The 20,357-nt window shown below is 45.6% G+C and overlaps 1 protein-coding gene across 1 annotated transcript; it reads right to left on the bottom strand.

Annotated features, from left to right (window-relative positions):
- Positions 1-2,597: 2,597 nt before the first annotated feature.
- On the bottom strand, positions 2,598-17,283 carry lamtor1 (late endosomal/lysosomal adaptor, MAPK and MTOR activator 1). The gene is given in 6 exon segments (XM_073044364.1): positions 2,598-5,770; positions 5,773-5,806; positions 7,734-7,857; positions 8,611-8,688; positions 10,275-10,426; positions 17,132-17,283. Coding segments are annotated over 6 exon segments (486 nt in total). The 5' UTR covers positions 17,174-17,283; the 3' UTR covers positions 2,598-5,714.
- Positions 17,284-20,357: the final 3,074 nt, after the last annotated feature.

The raw sequence follows: 20,357 nt of genomic DNA, 5'->3' as shown, positions 1-20,357 counted from the left end.
TATAACCGTCCTGACAAAGACACAGGTAAGCACTCACCTGAGCAGGTGTGGTGCTGCTGAGGAAGGAAGGCCAGCCAGTGATATTGGCCTGTCACCACAAGGTGCATTGTGGTGGCGGCACACAAGCGTGATGTTACCCTGTGCCAACTACCCTTGTTCTCAGTGCTAGAGAGATTGAGATTCAGATCTATTTCCCTGGCCTTTGAGCATGGAGTGGAGCAGTGATGTCCGCATGAAACAGCAGTATTGTCTGGTGGTCGAGGGACTGAGTGTTTGAGGTGGTGGATGGAAAACTGATCAGAACATTGAATCTTTTGCCATAAAATTACTCAAACTGGCAATTTCCTTTTCCTGAGCAACATGCACAAAATGCTGGAGGAACTCAGCAGGTCAGGCACCATCTATGGAAATGAATAAACAGTCAACATTTCAGGCTGACACTGAGAATTATTATTAGAATTATTCTGGCATCTTCCTTTCCAGTCCTGAAGAATGGTGTTGGCCAGAAACGTTGACAGTTTATTAATTTCCATAGATGCCGAGTTCCTCCAGCATCTGCAGAATAAAGTCTATAACTTCCTTTTTCTTCTCATAGGACAACTATTCAAGCCCTTCCTCATTATATACAGTACTCCCACCTTCCAACACCCACTGGGGCAGAGAACTCCATGGACCTGCCACCCTATCTGAGATGTTTCTATGAACCTCAGTTTGAAAGACCTGTGGTCGTGTTCCCTGTGAAACTCCCATTAGTGAGGGCAGAGAACAGTACAGCACTGGGTGGGTCATTTAGCCAACAATATGTCAATCTTGAACTAATTTATACCAAAAGTCCTCCTCCTGTGAACAGGGACTCACTCTTCACAATGGCGACACAAGATGCTGGAAATCCAGAACACACACAACGTGCCAGAGCAACTTAGCAGGTCAGGCAGCAGCCATGGAGAGGAATGGACAGTTGGCATTTTGGGTCAAGACCATCTACTCATTCAGCTCTGAGGAAGGATCTCCACCTGGTACATCAACTGTCCATTCCTTCCATAGATACCACCAGTTTCTGAGTTCTCTCCAGAAACAGTTTCTCCAGCATTTTGTTAGTTATTCCCCAGGCAGTGGAAGGTTTTGAGAGGGAACTGATTTGCTAATAGTTTGGAAGGAAGGTCATGAATCACATGGGCTGAATAGCCTATTTAAGCTGTAGTTGTTACAGAACTAGTTTCAGGTCTTAGGCAATCGCCTTCCTCCTTCCTCTTTCTCAATCCAACTGCAAACGTTCTTGTGACCCACCCACCACTGCTCATTGGGTAAGTCTGGAGAAATGTACAAAGGCACTGGAGAGACAAGCAGCATCTTTCAAGGGAAGTGGACGACAACTGTCTCAACCTGAAATCCTCACCGTTCATTTCCCTCCGCTGATGCTGGCTACACTGCTAAGTTCCTTCAGCCAAATGGCAGCTGATAGGAATAGGCTGAGGCTTTATAAAGACCACACTTACAAAGAAGGGCCGTGTTGGCATTGGAGTGCCAGAGGAGATTCACAAGAATTATCTCAGGAATGAAAGGGTTAATGTATGAGGAGCGTTTGATAGCTCTGGGCTTGTCCTCACTGAAGTTTAGAGGAATGGGGGAAGGTATCTCATTGAAGCCTTTCAAATTATTTATTGAGGCACAGTGCAGAATAGGCCCTTCTGACTGATCCACCCAGCAAACACCGAATTTAATCCTAGCCTCGCCATGGGACAATTTATAATGACTAATTAACCCACCAACTGGTATGTCTTTAGGCTGTAGGAGGAAACTCATGTGGTCACAGAGAGGACGTGCAAATTCCTTACAGGCAGCAGCAGGAATTGAACCCGGGTTGCTGGTACTGTAAGAGAGTAGTGCTAATCACTATGCTGACATGCTACCCCAATTACAACTATCTGTTGAGTAAAATTAATTGTAACTCGAAAAAAAATTAAATACACTCAGTGGCAACTTTATTAGGTACGGGAGTGGAACCAGATGTCTTCTGTAGCCTATCCACTACAAAATTTGATGAGTTACGCCTTTGGGGATGCTCTTCTGCACATCACTGCTGTAACGTGTGGTTATTTGAGTTACCGTCACCTTGAACTAGTCTGGACATTCTCTGACCTCTAGATGTTTTCACCCACGGAACAACCACTCATTGGATTTCTTTTCATTGTAAACTAAAGACTTGTGCGTGAAAATGCCAGATCAGTTTCTGATACTTAAACCACTGTCTGGCACCAACAACCATTCAAAGGTCAAAGTCATTTATGTTGATCACATTTCTTCCCATTGTGATATTTGGTCTGAACAACAACTGAACCTCTTGACCATGTCTGCATGTTTTTACGCATGGAGTTGCTCCCACGATTGGGTGATTAGATGTTTGCATTAAGGGGTACAGGTGTACCTAATAAAGTGGCCACTGAGTATATGGTTTGATGAACCTGTGACAGGTAAAGCTAATCTCCATCTTACCTGCAGCAAGTTAAATAGAGAGGATCACATTTTAATCAAAGTACTTCCTAGCCAGAGACTTCCATAGACTCTCCCTTCAAGTGTGAGCAGGCAGACAAAGCTGATGTATTTGTGAAGTTTATTTTTGATCCAGACAGGGTGAATTCAGCACATCTTACTCAACTTGTGATTCCAAGTGACACCAGTTAAATGTTGTAACATCTGCCCCCACCTCCCACCCCCAAGGAAGCAGCCCCTTCCATTGCCCTGGTGATGTGCTGAGTGTCTAGTTGGTGTGCAAACGGATTGCCACCCTGTTATATAACTGCAAAGTTATCATAGTGTGTCCTCAAATTGCTCACCGTCCAAGAGACGCAGGAAAGATTATCACTGGAGGTGGACGGGCGACTTTGCCCCCTCAGACCTCAGGGACAGGGTCCGGGGGGGGGGGGGGGGGGGGGGGGGAGGGCAAAGGTCTCTGCACTTCCGAGTGTAAAACAGCAGAGATTTGAGCAAATGCTGCAGAAGCATTTAAAAACTTGATTCGCTTGATTTAGAACATCCTGGACAACATTTAACTGCTTCACAAAGTCACTGCTGTGAGGAATGTATTTTCATGCACAGTTGGACCCCACAAAAAATAATACTCAGGTCCACACTTAAACATCACCAATAGATAAATATGGGCCTCAACATGATGCTCTATGTTCAGATAGGACTTTGATTTACATTTTTCTGGGATCACACAGGCTTCCACCATCTCAATCCAGGAACAGGCAGGCTCCCCTTCACCGTCTCAATCCAGGAACAGACAGGCTCCCCTTCACCATCTCAGCCCAAAAGACAAGACGTTCAAACAGAGCTGGGTTCCAGAACCAGTTGAAAACACTGACTTGCTACCTGCCCTTCCCACCTCTGGAGTGGGGACTGAAGCTCCTTCTCAAGGGACCGAAACAGAAATGATTCTGTGGTACCTACAGATCAAATGACATGACAGATGCCAATACCTCAAGAGGCAAGTGCTGGGAGTTAACAAGCCAAAGAGAGAAAAGGTGCAACAGGGCTTTCAATCAACTCATCTTCAAATCCAATTTTATTTGATATAAAACAAAAAAAAGAGAATGCCATCACATCTCTATGAAATCCATCAAAACAGCAAAGCTGCTCATGTCTGTCCTGCTGTGTTGCACACTGACATGACCCTCATTGTTTCAATAGAATACAGGTGCAGGAAAGGGAAAGATTATAACAGAAAAAATCTACAACAAAAAATCTAAACTATAAAGTTTTCTCACCTGAGAAGGGGGGGGGGGGGGAAGAGAGACAAGAAAAGCAGAGAATAAATAGGCTAATCCGATTAAACATTGGAAGCAGGCTGGTTTTGGGGCCTTATTTTCTGACAGTTCTTTTGAGCTCCAGGGAGCTATTATCCTTAACCCAGCAGGAAGATAGCTCATTACTGAACTCAAATCCATCAGAATGCACCCGAGTAAACACGTCAATAAACACCAGGTGATTGGTCACTACACCGACCTCGTGCCCAGCTAGCTAGGTCGAATTTTTGCAGATTGTCTCACCCTGAATCTTGAGAGTCACCAACATCTGTGAAAGAGTGAACAGTGCAAGCTGAACTTCACACCCCCTCCCTGGAGAAGAAGCATCTCTCAAAGCTGTTGGAAATTGGATCCCATGTTAACAGCAGACTAAAATATTATTTGTAGGGCAGACTGTGGAGATTGGATGGCAAGGAGAAAAACTGATTCAAATATTAAATTTAAAGTTGAAATATTAAGTTTAAATTAAACTCCCAGAAACAGTGGTCAGCTGTGGAAGGTAGAAAATGACAAGATGAAGACCCAAGTCATTTTACTGTTATCTCCTAAAACCAGGGCTGAAAAACTGCTCTCCTTTACAGTTGTCTGTTGCCCCACTCCATTCTAACTTCTCCGGTTCCAGAATGGGCCCAGTGAAGTAACAGCATCAGATCTTCCCCTCGGTCAGAACCCACTCCCAAGATTGCAGCCTCAGTCACAGTCCGATTGAATAAAGAGATTGCACTAAAACTACTCAGAATTGTGAGCAGAATTGAAGAGGGGGTTGTTGATTACTGAGCCATCGAATGTGTAATGGTGGAGGGGGGAGTTTCAAAGAGCTTTTGACAGAATGAGAGACTGTCATACAATTTCTGCCCCTTGGATCCAGCTCCACCTTTCAATCCCATCACTGTGGACAGGTGAAATGGGGCAACTGCAGGAACTTTCTCAGCTTCACATATTAGGTATCTGTGGTTATCATTACCAGGACTTCAGAAAGGACTGAGTGATTTTTTAAAATGACTGACATGTTAAGATTGTTCTCCGGTGGCCTGAGTGCAGGAACAACGGTCATACCAGTACGAGAAATTAGAACAGTGCATTCAGCCCTGCCATTAATCGACATCTTCTAGCGACAATCCTGAAACAGGAATTTGGATCCCAATTCACAGCAGATTTCTCACACTCCATACACAACAATGCACCCCAGAAGCCAAGGCAAAACTCACAATCTGAGCTGAACGCAGCCAGCGCAGAGTAGAGGAGATTTGCATCAGTAGAGATGGCGAGGAGTGGCAAAGTCCTCTGTGAAACACACACACACACATGCAAAACCACCAGGGAGAGGTGGTGACAGGGTCATTCACAGCAGCTCTGCACCAGCTACCGGTAACCTACGGCAATGTTCACACAACCCCTCTCCCCTACTCCCTCCCCACACCAGAGACAAGGGCAAAAAGAAAACACAATCAACTCCAAATATATTCACAAGTTACAACTCTCAGATCTTCAGAAACAGCCATTGTTAGAATGCATCGAGAAAAACAAACCTGGAACAGTAATTATGAAACCAATACCTCGAGACAGAAAAAGCCTGTCACAAGGACTAAAGACGTGACGTGCTCATTCAGTCAGAATGATCTGCTGCTCCTCAGGGGTGAACAGATACTCGATTGGTCACTGAATAGCAGGGGGTGGCAGAGGAATAAACAAAAACAGACAGCTATTTAAGAGCTGCAAAGTGTTTCATAAAGTCTGCCAATGTCGTAAATCACACTGACAAAAAAAAAGGACTTCTAGAAAAATCAGTGTAAACAGACTTAATTAAAAAGGCGTGATGTGTGGGTCTGACTCTGGCGCGGAAGGTCTATATCTCTAGTTAGTTAGTCCCAGTATTAAAGTCTTGGCGGGAGGTCTGGAACAGGATGGTCACGGGATGGCAAACTGCACCACCAGCTCTTCCTTGGCATCCACCTTGATTTGGAAAGTGCACTTGATGCATACGCTGCGATTTTAGAGACCTGCCGAGAGAGGAAATCCAAACTCCAATCAGGATACACCATCACTGAGATGATACCCAACCACATCTAAAACTCTCATCAAGATACTCGATTATTGAGATGAATCAATTAGCTACCCCATCACCCTAACCACATCCAAACCTCCACTCAGGATACAGCTGCACAGTAGGGAGCATCCTAACAAGCAGCATCACTGTCTGGTATGGAAACTGCTCTGCGGCCGACAGGAAGGATCTGCAACGGGTTGTCAAAACTGCCCAACACCATCAAGAACATCTATACAGAAAGTTGCCAGAAAAAGGCCAGTAACATCGTGCAAGATCCCACCTACCCTGCTCATGGACTGTCTGTCCCACTCCCATCAAGGAGGAGGCTACATAGCATCCACACCAGCTCCACCAGACTCAAAAAGTTACTTTCCCCAAGCAGTGAGGCTGATCAACACCTCCACCCACTAACCAACCCCTCCACACCCCCAACCACCACTACTTTATCATTTCCTGTCAGTCACCTTATGTGTACAGACACTCCCATGCCTAGTGTCACTTTATGGACATACAATTAATGTATATAAGCTATTTTATTGTATTTATATTGTTTTTTTTTAATATCGTGTTCTTTATCTTTTTTGTGGGATTTTTGGTTCTGCATCAGATCTTGAGTAATGATTATTTTGTTCTCCTTTACACTGGAAATGACATTAAACCATCCGGAATCATGAAACCCACTCAGGATACACGACCATGAGATTAATAAATAACTGCAACCATATCGAGGGGGAGAGCGGGTAAACTAGCATATGCATCTGACAATTTAATCTTTATATTCAGAATTACAGTCATAGAACACTTCAGCCCATCTAGTTTGTGCCAGCCTCTTACTGTGTAGCCCCATCGACCTGCACCCGGACCACAGCTCTGCTTATCTCTCTCAGTCATGTACCTATCCAAATTTCTCTTAAACCCCGCATCACCACTTCTACTGGCAACTATTCCATACTTTCATCACCCCGAGTGAATTAACCCCCTCAAACTTTTCACCTTTCACCCTTGAACCATGACCCCTAATTCTAATCTCACCCAACCCTAGTTGGGTGCATTCACCCTATCTATACCCATAAATTTTGTACACCTCAGTCAAGTCTCCCCTCATTCTCCTATGCTCCAGGGAATGAAGTCCTAACCTATTCAACCTTTCCCTATAACTCATGTCAAGTCCCAGCAATATTCTTTAAAATTTTCTCTGCCCTTACAACCTTATTTACATCCTTCCTGTAGGAAGGTGACCAGAACTGCACACAATACTCCAAATTAGTCCTTAGTCCTCACCAATGTCTCATACAATTTCAACATAACACCCCATCTCTTGTACAATACTCAGATTCATGACAACCAATATGCCAAATACCTATTCAACCTTTCCCTATGACTCAGGTACTCAAGTCCCAGCAACATACTTGTAAATTTTCTCTGCACTCTTTGATCTCTCACCTATAGGTGAGTGACCAGAACTGCTTTGTTCCTGTTTTTTCACTCATTCAGTTACAATGAAGGATCACAATCTCTGGGAACAGCCCTCCTTCTAGTTTCTTTATCGAAGAATTTCTTTAGTTAGAGGGTTGTGAATCTGTGAATCCATTGCCACATACGGTTATGGAGGCAAAGTCAATGGGTATGTTTAAAGAGGAGGTTGATAAGTTCTTGATTAGTCAGCGTGTCAAAGGTTACAGGGAGAAGGCAGGAGAATGGCGTTCAAAGGGATAATTAATCAGCCACAATTGAATGTCAGAGCATGTTTTGACAGGCTGAATAGTCTACTTCTGCTTAAGGTCAAATATCCACACCACCCACCCAAACTCACTCTTGCCCTGCCCCTAAATATGCAGACGCGCCTGTCCCTGGTCCCAACGTGTAGGAACACCACCTACCTGCTGAATGTCTGAATAGGGCACAGGGTCACTAGCCAGAACCTGGTGCGGCTGGCTGGTTAGTGCAGGCAGTGTCGTCGCTCGCTTGCACTGGGTCGAGCCGCTGATCATCGCTAACCTCGTGCTGGCAAAACAAGCAGAGTTAAACCACAGGAGGCAGAGAAAAGCTCACCACAGCCCTACCAGCACTGACCCACACAAGTACAAATGAAGCATGTCAAAGTAGCACAGTATACATAGCAGTTAGAGTAACACTTTACAGTGCCAGCAAGCCGGGTTCAATTCCCACTGCTGTTTTTAAAGAGTTTGTATGTTATCCCCATGACCGCGTGGGTTTCCTCCGGGTGCTCCAGTTTCCTCCCACATTCCAAAGATGTACCAGTTAGTGTTAGAGTTGTGGGCATGCTATGTTGGTGCCAGAAGCAGGCCACACTTGCGGGCTGCCCCCAGCACATCCTTGGACTGTGCTGATGCAAACAATGCATTCATTGTGTTTCGATGTTAGATCAGATCATTTATCACGTACATCAAAACATACAGAGAAACCAACGCAACACAAGGATTTGCAGGGGGCAGTCCGCAAGTGTTGCCACGCACTACAGTGCCAACATAGCGAGACCACAATGGCTCAGCAGAACAACAACGGCAATATAACAAACGAAGCCCCTTTTCCACCCTCACAGACAGGCCTCCATCCCCAGGACAGGCTGCCTCCAACAATCACCAATTAGGGTTCAATTCCTGCCACAGTCTCTACAGAGTTTGTACTTTTTCCCCCGTGACCGCGTACCCAAAGACGTATGGAGTTGGTAGGTTGATTGGTCTACATACATAGACTGTCAGGGACGTTTACCGCAGGATCACGCTTTGGGCCTACCTGTACTGACGCGCACGGTCCATGTACTCGTGCTGTTCCATGCCCTGTGAATCTGCGGCTGACACGTCTATGATATTACTGGGGAGGGAAAAGAGCAGCTCATTAGTGATGTGCAGCATGAAGCATCACTCCCCCCAGCCAATCAAATGACCACGCTGTTCCTGCTGTCACCCCCTCACACCCCCCAGCCAATCAAATGACCATGCTGTCACTCCCCCCAGCCAATCAAATGACAACACTGTCCCTGCTGTCACCCACTTCACACCCCCCAGCCAATCAAATGACCATGCTGTCACTCCCCCCAGCCAATCAAATGACCACGCTGTCCCTGCTGTCACCTCTCCCAGGGACAATATGTTATGGCAGACACACATAGGTGAAGGTTACCTGAGAGGAACTGGTCTCATCCACACATGGTGTACCTCAATTACCCCCTTTCTGAAAACACCAAGACAGCAATGAGAAAGCCCAAGGGCAACTTGGACATGGAGAGGACATCTCCAATGGTGGGAGAGTCTAAGACCAGAGGGCTCAGCCACAAAATTGAGGGACGACATTTTAGAACAGAGATGAGGAGGAATTTCTTTAGCCAGAGGGCGGTGAATCTGTGGAATTCATTGCCAAGTCATTGAGTAAATTTAAAGTGGAGTTTGATTGGTCAAAGGCTGAGGGGAGAAGTCAAAGAATAGGGTTTAAGAGGGATACTGAATCAGCCATGATGGAATGGTGGAACGGACTCAATGGGCTGAATGGCCTAATAGTGCTCTTATGTCTTATTTAAAATATCTCTGACCCACATGGGAAGTATGGAGGTGAGAGAATCCATGTCATAGCACTTTGACAACCTGCTGCCAATCCTCTTTCTCCTCTCACCTCTTTCCCCAACTTAGACAATAACATATAGAGTCAGGTAGCAGAGCCTACCTAGTTAGTCCCAATTTCCTGTATGTGTCCCATTTTCCTCCATGGACCTCTGCAAGTGCTTCTCAAGTGATATGAATGTACCTGCCTCAGTCACTTCTACTGGCAACTCGGACCATCTGCGCTCTCAGTTTTAAGTACTTCTGTAAGGTCACACCTCATTCTCTTATGTTTTAAGGGAATAAAATACATAAATTAGGCCATTGGCCCAAGTCTGCTCCATCATTCCATCGTGGATGATTTTATTTTCCCTCTCAACCCCATTCTCCTGCCTTCTCCCCTTAACCTTTAAACCCTAGTAATCAAGAATCTATCAAACTCCACTTTAAAAATACCCAATGACATCCACAGCAAAATGTAACAAAGAATTCCACAGATTCATTACCCTCTGGCAAAAGAAATCGCTCATCTCTGTCCAACTGGACATTCCTTCTATTCTGAGGCCATGCCCTCTGGTACTAAACTCCCCAACTACAGGAAACATCCTCTCCACGCTCACTCTAACTAGACCTCTCAATATTTCTTGCGTTTCAGTGAGATCCTTCTCATTCTACTAAACTCCAGCAAATACAGGACCAGAGCCATCAAACGTTCTTCACATGTTAACCCCTCCATTCCCGGAATCATTCTTGTGAACATCCTCAGACCGTCTCCAATGCCAGCACATCCTTTGAGATGTGTGGCCCCAGAACTGCTCACAGTACTCCTGAGCACAGAGATCAGACTGGCTGACAGTTACTCACTGTGCCGTCTTGGCGAGGATAGTGTTGAGCAGAGCTTGTTCATCTGGGAAGCGAGATGACGGAATACTGGAGTAGTTGTGATCAGCGCCTCCAGACGATTTACTTGGTGGGTTACTGACTGGGATGAGCAGTGGCTTTCCCTCCTCGCGCTCCTGGAGATCAAGGAGAAAACACCGTGAGTAAATTCACTCTTTTCTGATGCACTGAGATCATGAAGGACCCCAACCCCAGGTCACGCTTTCTTCTTGCTACTGCCATCAGGGAGGTGGTACAGGAGCCTCAAGACCCACACCATCTGTTTCAGGAAGTTACTACCCCAACTATCAGGCTCTTGAACCAAGGGGATTAAGTTCACTTGCCCCAACACTAAACTGTACCCAAAACCTATGGACTCATTTTCAAGTATGCTTCATCTAATATTCTCATTATTTATTGCTTATTTATTCCTTTCTTTTTTTTCATTTTTGTATTTTCATAGTTTGTCTCTTGCACAATGGTTGTTTGTCTTTGTTATGTGTTACCTTTCATTGATTCTACTGTTTACATGAAAGAAAATAAATCACAGGATTGCATTTGGTGACATATGTACTTCGACAATAAATTTACTTTGAATTTGACTTTGATTAGAGTAGACTTGGTACACTTTCAGACCTCTACGTCTTGCCCCTCTTGAACTAATCCTGCGCAGTGCAAAACAAAGGCACCTCATCTTCTGATTAGCCATGCTAGTCCTTAGGGGGATGGAAAGGATAAAGGCAAGCAGCCTCGTTTGAAGTACAGGTATTGAGTGCTGTTCTGGTCACCTATAAACAAGAAAGATTGGAAGAGTACAGAGAAAATTTTCAAGGATGTTGCCTTGACATGAGGACCTGGGTTATAGGGAAACGTCAAATTGTATTTTTTTGGCACATTGGCCTTCATAAATCAGAGTACAGGAGATGGGGTGTTATGTAGAAGTTGTACAAGATATTGGTAAGGCCTCATTTGGAGTATTGTGTGCCATTCTGGTCACTTACAGTGCTGTGCAGAACACTCACTCACACTAGATTTTTGATACAAATTTTGTTTTAGATGTTTACTTTTTGCTTTCTGCATTTGTGTCAGTAGAAAAAAGAAATTTTAAATTTCCAAACATTTTCAAAAGATTAAATGTTGGAGAAATTTTTGTATTTTGTATTTCATTAAAGAAAGTAACATATGAAGCAATAGACCACTTTTCAAATAAAAACTTGATTACTTTGTAAGTGCACAATATGAAGACAGCTTTTCCACTCAGTGGGTGGTGAGAGTGAGCAGTGAGGTGCCAGTGGATGTGGGTTCCATTTCAACTTTTAAGAGATGATTGGATGAACACATGGTATGGAGGACAATGGTCCAGGTACAAGTCAATGGGATGAGGCAGATTAATAGTTTGGCATGAACGGGATGAGGAAAGGGCCAAATTCTGTGCTGTAGTGTTCTATGACTATAGCCTATCACTCAATGTTACACCCACAATACTGTCTCTGCTAGTAAATATCACCAGCATTATCATAAAGACCATAAGAGGTAGAATTAGAATTAGGCCATTCAGCCCATCAAAACTGCTCTACCATTCCACCATGGCTGATCCATTTTCCCTCTCAATCCCATTCTCTGTAACCTTTCACAACCTGACTAACCAAGAACTTACCAACTTTCACCTCAAATATACCAATGACCTGCAACCACAGTCACCTGTGGCAATGAATTTCACAGATTCACCACCCTCAGGCTAAAGAAATTCCTCATCTCCATTCTAATTGGATGTCACTCTATTCTGAGGCTGTGCCCTCAGGTCCTAGGCTCCCCCACTATAGGAAACATCTTCTCCACATCCACTCTAAATAGGCCTTTCAATATTTGATACATTCCAATAAGATCCCCCTCCCATTCTTCTAAATCCCAGTGAGTGCAAGGCCAGAGCCATCAAATGCTCCTCAAAAAATAACCCTTTCATTCCCAGAATTATTTTTGTGAACCTCCTGAACCCTCTCCAATGTCAGCACGTCCTTTCTTAAAGGACCCAAAACTGCTCACAGTACTCTGTGAAGCCTCACCAATGCTTATAAAGCCTCAGCATTGCATCCTTGCTTTTCTATTCTAGTCCTCTCAAAACAAATGCCAACATCACATTTGCCTTCCACACCAACTAATTAACAATTAGTTAGTTAATTAATTAATTAATTACAATTAACCTTTAGGGAATTCTGCACTAGGACTCCCAAGTCCCCTTTCACCTCAAATTTTTGAATTTTCAGCCCATTTAGAAAATAGTCTACGCTTTTGTCCCTTCTACTAAAGCGCATCACCATACACTTCCAAACACTGTATTCCATTTGCCACTTCTTTGCCCATTCTCCACATCCAAGTCCTTCGGCAGCCTGTTTCCTCAAAAACTACCTCCACCCATCTGCATATCGTCCACAAACTTGGCCACAAGCCATCAATTCCTACATCCAAATCAACGACATACCAAAAGAAGCGGTCTCAATACCGACACCTGCAATTCACTAGTCACCGGCAGCCAATCAGAAAAGGCTTCCCTTATTCCCTGCCAATCAGCCAAAGCGCTATCCATGCTAAAATCTTTCCTGTAATATCATGGGTTTGTTAAGCAGCCTCACGTGCAGCACCTTGTCAAAGGCCATCTAAAAATCCAAGTACACAATATCCACTGATTCTCCTTTGCCTATCCTGCCTGTTATTTCCTCAAATAGTTCCAATAGATTTGTCAAGCAAGATCTTCCCTTAAGGAAACAACGCTGAGCCTATTTTATCCTGTGCCTCTAAGTACCCTGAAACCACATCCTTAACAATCAATGTCCGCATCTTCCAAAGCACTGAGGTCAGGGTAACTGGCCTATAATTAGCTCTCTTCTGTTTACACTGACACCCCAAGCTGTAATACTGCTGCGCTAACCGCCTACACTACCCTGGTGCCCCATAAATTGACACAATTAAATGATATGATAGTGAGAACCTTTTCTCTGGTTGTGGGTCTATCAGTCCTTCACACACAGCTCAGAGAGCCTCTACTCCTGAACTCCAGCCTCGAATACAGAACTTTTGATATCTGCTACTGGCTTGGAAGTGTAAGTAGTGGCAATATTAATAGATTTCAGGAAGAAGCAGGCAGACGTAACTGAACACCCGTGTGAAGTGACATAAACCAACAGGAACGATATTAAGGAGGGAGCAAGAACAGATCTACTGAACAAGTACAGCAAATATTGAGAAGTTATGCATTGTCAACTTTATAAACCAATCATAAAAGCCAAGAGATCAGAACATAGAGCAGTACAGCACAGCCTGGCCCTTTGGCCCATAAAGTTGTGCTGACCTTTTAACACCAATCTAACCCTGGAAAGCAAAGGAGGACAAGAGGTGACGATAGAGGTGTATATCTTCCTGAAGAAAAAGAAGTCACCATCTGCCTGGCCACTGAAGTGCTTTGAAGATTTAGTTATTGTATCTGTGCCGTGAATACAAATTCGGGACTCCCGGTCCAGAGGAGCACCACCGTAGTGTAGAGGTTAGCGCAATGCCACTATTGGAACATGGGAGGGAACTGGAGGAACCCATGGGGTTGTGGAGAGAACTTACAAACTCCTTACAGACAGTGGTGGGAATAGAGCCCCTATCAGTGATCACAGGTGCCCTAATAGTGCTCAAGGCATTCCAGAGTTCCGAGTCCGATTCCGTAAGGAGCCTCCGTACATCCTCCACCTGGAATTTGTGGGTTTTCCCTGGGTGCTCTAGTTCCCTCCCCCATTGTAAATTGCCCCATGATTAGGTTAGAGTTAAATGGGGTTGCTGAGGTCACGTGGCCCAGAGTGGTGGGTGTGTGGAACGCACTGCCAGGGGTGATGGTAGAGGCAAATGCATTAGGGCCATTAAGAGATAAGCACGTAGATGATAGAAAAATTGAGGCTATGTAGGAGGGAAGGGTTAAGATGGATCTTGGAGCAGGTTAAAAGGTTGGACCAAGGGTCTGTACTGTGCTGTAGTGTTCTATGTTCTGATCTTTTGGCTTTTATGATTGGTTTATAGATCTGTAATGGTGAGTGCCTGGTGTGGTGGTAGAGGCAGATACATTCGAGACAAGACATAATTAGATAGGCACATGAATGTGAGGGAAATGGAGGGATATGAACGTTGTGTTGACAGAAGGGATTAGTTTAGTTGGCCATTTGATTACTAATTTAATTGCATCAACACAACACTGTGGACCAAAGGACCTGTTTCTGTTCTGTACTGGTCTGTTTTGCATCATCTCATGACTTCCCTCAAGAAAATACCCTAACATCACCCCACAGAAAGGTTCAGCAATTAACCTCCAAATCTACATTGAACCCCATTAATGAGGGTCACTGCATGCAAACTGGGTTCGCATTTCTAAAGAGACAAACAGCAATCACTGTAAATATTTCAACAGCTCGGAACTGTTTTGGAACATTCCTTACAGACGGCAGTGAGAACTGAATCTCGATCTGTAAAGCTTTACACCAGTGTGCCACCCTGGCGCTCCTTTCAGCCGGTATCGCCGAGGGGGCAGCAGTCTGACAGGAAAATGAGGTGCTCACTGAAACCTCCAGACAGAACCTCACAAAAGTAAATACTTCAGCTGCTGGCTATCTGGATGCACATATATCCGGAGAGAGACCGTGGGTCAGTGACTACACCTGTAGTTCAAATCCCACAGAGACAACTGGGAGGATCAGGGACTAAAGTTAAGCAGAGTCATGGTCAGTTCTACTATTTACTCTAAAGGCAGAGAATTGTTCTAGCTTGACCACTGCAACTTTGGCAGCACAGTAGTGTAACACTATTAGGGCACCTGTAATCACCGAAATGGCCCTATTCCCACCACTGTCTGTAAGGAGTTTGTAAGATCTCTCCACAACCCCATGGGTTCCTCCAGTTTTCTCCCATGTTCCATGGCTTAGGGTTGACAACTTGTGGGCATGCCACATTGCCACTGGGAGTGAGGCGACTCCAGCACATCCTCGGACTGTGTTGGTCATTGACACAAATGGCACATTCCACTGTTTCAATGTATGTATCACAAAGGTTCTCTCTCTTTTTCCCCCAGTGACACTGAAATCTTGCAGAGGCTCCAGTTCTTCAAGATACCACAATCCAGCTTCCTGTACAAACAAACGCTCACCTCCTCCCACAATCAGACACAAGAAAGAAACTGTCACACCACCATGCCGTTAGAACAGTGGACAGGCCATTCAGCCCACACGTTGTGCTGATGCCAATTTCCACAAAACCACCTCCTCTCTATTATCCAGGATCCCTTCAAATTCTGATTCAGGTTTACCACACACACACAGGCAGTGAAATGCCTCATTCCTGTTAATAATCAGCACAATGTGAGGACGTGCTGGAGCACACCGCAAGTGTTATCACACATTGCATTCCCACAACGTTCAGCAGAGCACAGCAAGCAAAAAAAAAACCCATACTCCTCCCTCCCTGACACCCACACTGTTAGTCCTCCAACTCAGACACAGTTGGTCGCCCAACTCCAGGAGGGAGCTCCAGGGCTCTAGTCTCCAGGCTTTGTCCATTGGAGATTGATTTTCCATCAACAAATCTATCATCTAAATCTCTATCTAAGAGCCTGTGAAACACCACATGCCTGTTTCAACAACTACCCTGGTACCCCATTCAACACACAGACTCAACCTTTCAGCAACAGCTTCTTCCCCTCCGCCATCACTATGAAACCAGGAACACTTACACCACCACTACTTTTTCCTCTCTGCACTATTCGTATAACTTATATTTTATATACACTTATATCACTCTACTGCCTTTACAAAACAACAATTTCACAACATAAAACAATGATTCTGATCTTTCTAGCCTGTGGAAAAGATTCTGACTGCTTAACAATCTACGCCTCTTAATTTTAAAAACCACAATGAGGTCTCCCCTCAGCTTCTGGCACTCCAGGATAAACAACCCTAGTTTGTACAATCTTTCCTTACAACTAATCCAGGCCTCTAGTCCAGATATGATTGACCGATGACCTCAATGTCATCAGGCTCTCCGTTGGTCGGGGTCGACCATAGGTATGATGACCCAGCTGTTTACATCATACACAGGCCAGGGCAGTACGATATGGAGAGCAAGCTGTTGCCCACGGAGCAGACTCCCTTTCTCCATGCAGCTGATGAATCCAAAGGAAGGGCGGAGACTGAAAGTTTGGCACCCGCAGCGGTGCAGGAGTTACAGTCAGCGCTGAACTCAATGTAGGAATTCCTTAGGGACTCCAGCTCTGGATTCTTCCTCGGGGTTTACTCCCGAAGCCTTCCCCATGAGTGGGTATGGCCACAAGGCAGCTGAGGATTGAGGATGAAGATCAGTGCTTTCCTTCACACCTCCATCTTGGGGTGGGGGGGGAAGGGTCTGTTGATCAGGTTCGGGGTCTGTACCGGGGAGGGTGGGTCCATACCAGGGAAAGGAGGTTGTGTGGACCAGGATAGGGGAGGGAGGGTGTGCATACCGGGGTCAGGAGTCTGTACCAGGGGAGGGTAGGTGTATGGACTGGATTCGGGATTCTCTTCAGGACAGGGAGTGGGTCCTGTACCGGGGTCGGGGGAGGATGGGTGTGCAGACTGGGATCGGGGGTCTGTACCGGGGAGGGTGGGTCAGTCCCGGAGGCAGGAGAATTGATCCCAGGACCTGTCACGGAGGGGCGGGGAAGTGAGGGTGCTGAGCCCGAGGCCTTCCCGGGGTCGTGGAAACCCTGAGCCTGGACACCCGTTGCCCCCCCACCCCACCCCCGGCCGCGGACTCCCCGTTCCCCCCCAGCAGCTCCGGACCTGCTCGCTGCCGTCGCCCTCGCTGCTGTAACAACAGCCCATGTCGGTAACGCGAGCGGCGCCGCCGCGGCCTTCTCACTGCATCACCTGATCCGGCACACGCCCCACTTCCGGTGCCTCTCGTCAATCACGAGATTGGGTGCTGGGACCTCCCCTGCCAATCACTCGCGTTACCGCCCATCGCCTGTCGTCATGTCCGCTCGGCCCGGGCTGTTCGCATGCTTGTCACTCAAGATGAAAGATTCGAACAGTGTCAGTTCCAGTACGCAAGTGTAGCGGAGAACGAAAGAATTGTTACTCCGGTTCTGAGGCACCATATAAAACACAAAAGACAACACAAGAAATATATAAGATAGCTTATGTACATGGATTGATTGGTGATAACATCTCCTCCTTGCTGACGATCAGCACTGGCGCACCTCAGGGAGTGTGTTTAGCCCAGTGCTCTACTCTCTATACACATGACTGTGTGGCTAGGCATAGTTCAAATAACATCTATAAATTTGCTGATGATACCATTGTTGGTAGAATCTCAAATGGTGACGAGAGGGTGTACAGGAGAGAGATATGCCAACTAGTGGAATGGTGCCACAGCAACAACCTGGCACTCAACGTCAGTAAGACGAAAGAGCTGATTGTGGACTTCAGGAAGGGTAAGTGGAAGGAACACATACCAATCCTCATAGAGGGATCAGAAGAGGAGAGAGTGAGCAGTTTCAAGTTCCTGGGTGTCAAGATCTCTAAGGAGCTAACCTGGTCCCAACATATCAATGCAGCTTTAAAGAAGGCAAGACAGTGGCTATACTTTATTAGGAGTTTGAAGAGATTTGGTATGTCAACAAATACACTCAGAAACTTCTATAGTTGTACCGTGGAGAGCATTCTGACAGGCTGCATCACTGTCTGGTATGGAGGGGCTACTGCACAGGACCGAAAGAAGCTGCAGAAGGTTGTAAATCTAGTCAGTTCCATCTTGGGCACTAGCCTACAAAGTACCAGGACATCTTCAAGGAGCGGTGTCTCAGAAAGACAGTGTCCATTATTAAGGACCTCCAGCACCCAGGGCATGCCCTTTTCTCACTGTTACCATCAGGCAGGAGGTACAGAAGCCTGAAGGCACAGACTCAGTGATTCAGGAACAGCTTCTTCCCCTCACACATCCGATTCCTAAATGGACATTGAATCTTTGCACACTACCTAACTTTTTTAACATATATTTCTGTTTTTGCACAATTTTTAATCTATTCAATATACATACAGTATACTGTAATTGTTTTATTTATTTTTTATTATTTTCTTCTGTATTATGTATTGCATTGAACTGCTGCTGCTAATTTAACAAATTTCACAACACATGCCCAAAATAAATAAACCTGATTCTGATTGTATGTCCATAAAACATAGAACATAGAATAGTATAGCACAGTACAGACCCTTTGGCCCACAATGTTGTGCCGATCCTTAAACCCTGCTTCCCATATAACCCTCCACCTTAAATTCCTCCATATACCTGTCTAGTAGTCTCTTAAACTTCTCTAGTGTATCTGCCTCCACCACTGACCCAGGCAGTGCTTTCCATGCACCAACCACTCTCTGAGTGAAAAACCTTCCTCAATGTGGTGAACTACATATACCTGTCTGGACACACCCCCTCTGCTGACTGCTCCTGTGGCTCCTCCCACAGACCCCGGTATAAAGGCAATTGGAGACATAGGCCCGGCCTCAGTCTCCAGGATGTAGTGTGGTGGTCAATTGCTGCTTGTTCTTTCTTCCAGCCAATAAAAGCCTATATCTCGCCTCCCGTCTCCGAGAGTTATTGATGGTGCATCACTCTAATATCCTCCTTGAACTTTCCACCCCTTACCTTAAAGCTATGTCCTCTTGTACTGAGCAGTGGTGCCCTGGGGAAGAGGCACTGGCTGTCCACTCTGTCTATTCCTCTTAATATCTTGTACACCTCTATCATGTCTCCTCTCATCCTCCTTCTCTCCAAAGAGTAAAGCCCTAGCTCCCTTAATCTCTGATCATAATCCATACTCTCTAAACCAGGCAGCATCCTAGTAAATCTCCTCTATACCCTTTCCAATGCTTCTACATCCTTCCTATAGTGAGGCGACCAGAAATGGACACAGTACTCCAAGTATGGCCTAACCAGAGTTTTATAGAGCTGCATCATTACCCCATGACTCTTAAACTCTATCCCTCGACTTATGAAAGCTAACACCCCATAAGCTTTCTTAACTACCCTATCTACCTGTGAGGCAACTTTCAGGGATCTGTGGACTTGTGCCCCCAGATCCACAGTGATGCTCGGCACAGAAATGTCTGTACATAAGGCGACTCTGACAGGAAATGATAAAGTAGTGGTGGTTGGGGGTGTGGGGGGGTGGGTTAGTGGGTCGAGGTGTTGATCAGCCTTGGTGCTTGGGGAAAGTAACTGTTTTTGAGTCCGGTGGTCCTGCATGGATGCTACATAGCCTCCTCCCTGATGGGAGAGGAACAAACTTTCCATGAGCAGGGTGGGTGGGATCCTTCATGACGTTGCTGGGTTCTGTCGACTACCCCGTGTAGAGCCCTCGTGTCTGTTGCAGTGCAGTTTCCATACCATACAGAGATGCAGCTTGTTGGGATGCTCTCTACTACACATCAGTGGAATGACGTGAGTATAGATGTGTGTAGTCCAGCTCGCTCAGCCTCCACTGAAAGTAGAGGCATTTTTGAGGTTTCCTAGAAATCTAAATTGGGACTCCTGTGCCACCATCTACCTCATATTGGCTTTGTGCCGTATTGCCTGCCTGCCTGCCTGCTCAGCACTTCCTCTCTACTCTCTCCACAGCCCGCTCTGATACACCGCAGGCTTTTAAAGCAACAGTGAAGGTCCTCTGTTTCAGGAGGTGCTCACAGCTTCCTTCATCGTGTCAGTAGCTTTCCTCTGACACTGTAACACTTCATTCCGCATTAGAACATAGAACAGGCCCACTATGTTGTGCTGAATAAATTAATAATCAAATGTCTGTCTCTGCCTCTCGTAATCTTAGGGGTGTATCAGCCACCTGTTGTAATGAAGGGATCTGTACAAATGGCATGCAGAACAAAGTTTGTCACTACCCTCGCACAGGTGACAACAATTAACCAGTTTACCGAAGAGGGCAGCACCCTGGCCTGGCTGCAGATTAGATCTGCCGTTCCTCACCTCCAGAGACCAGTGTTTCGTCCTGATCACCCA

Source organism: Hemitrygon akajei, chromosome 4 (genome assembly GCF_048418815.1).
Source record: "Hemitrygon akajei chromosome 4, sHemAka1.3, whole genome shotgun sequence".
NCBI lineage: Eukaryota > Metazoa > Chordata > Chondrichthyes > Myliobatiformes > Dasyatidae > Hemitrygon > Hemitrygon akajei.
The sequence above is the reverse complement of the archived record's forward strand: the minus strand, read 5'-3'. Positions and strand labels throughout refer to the sequence as shown.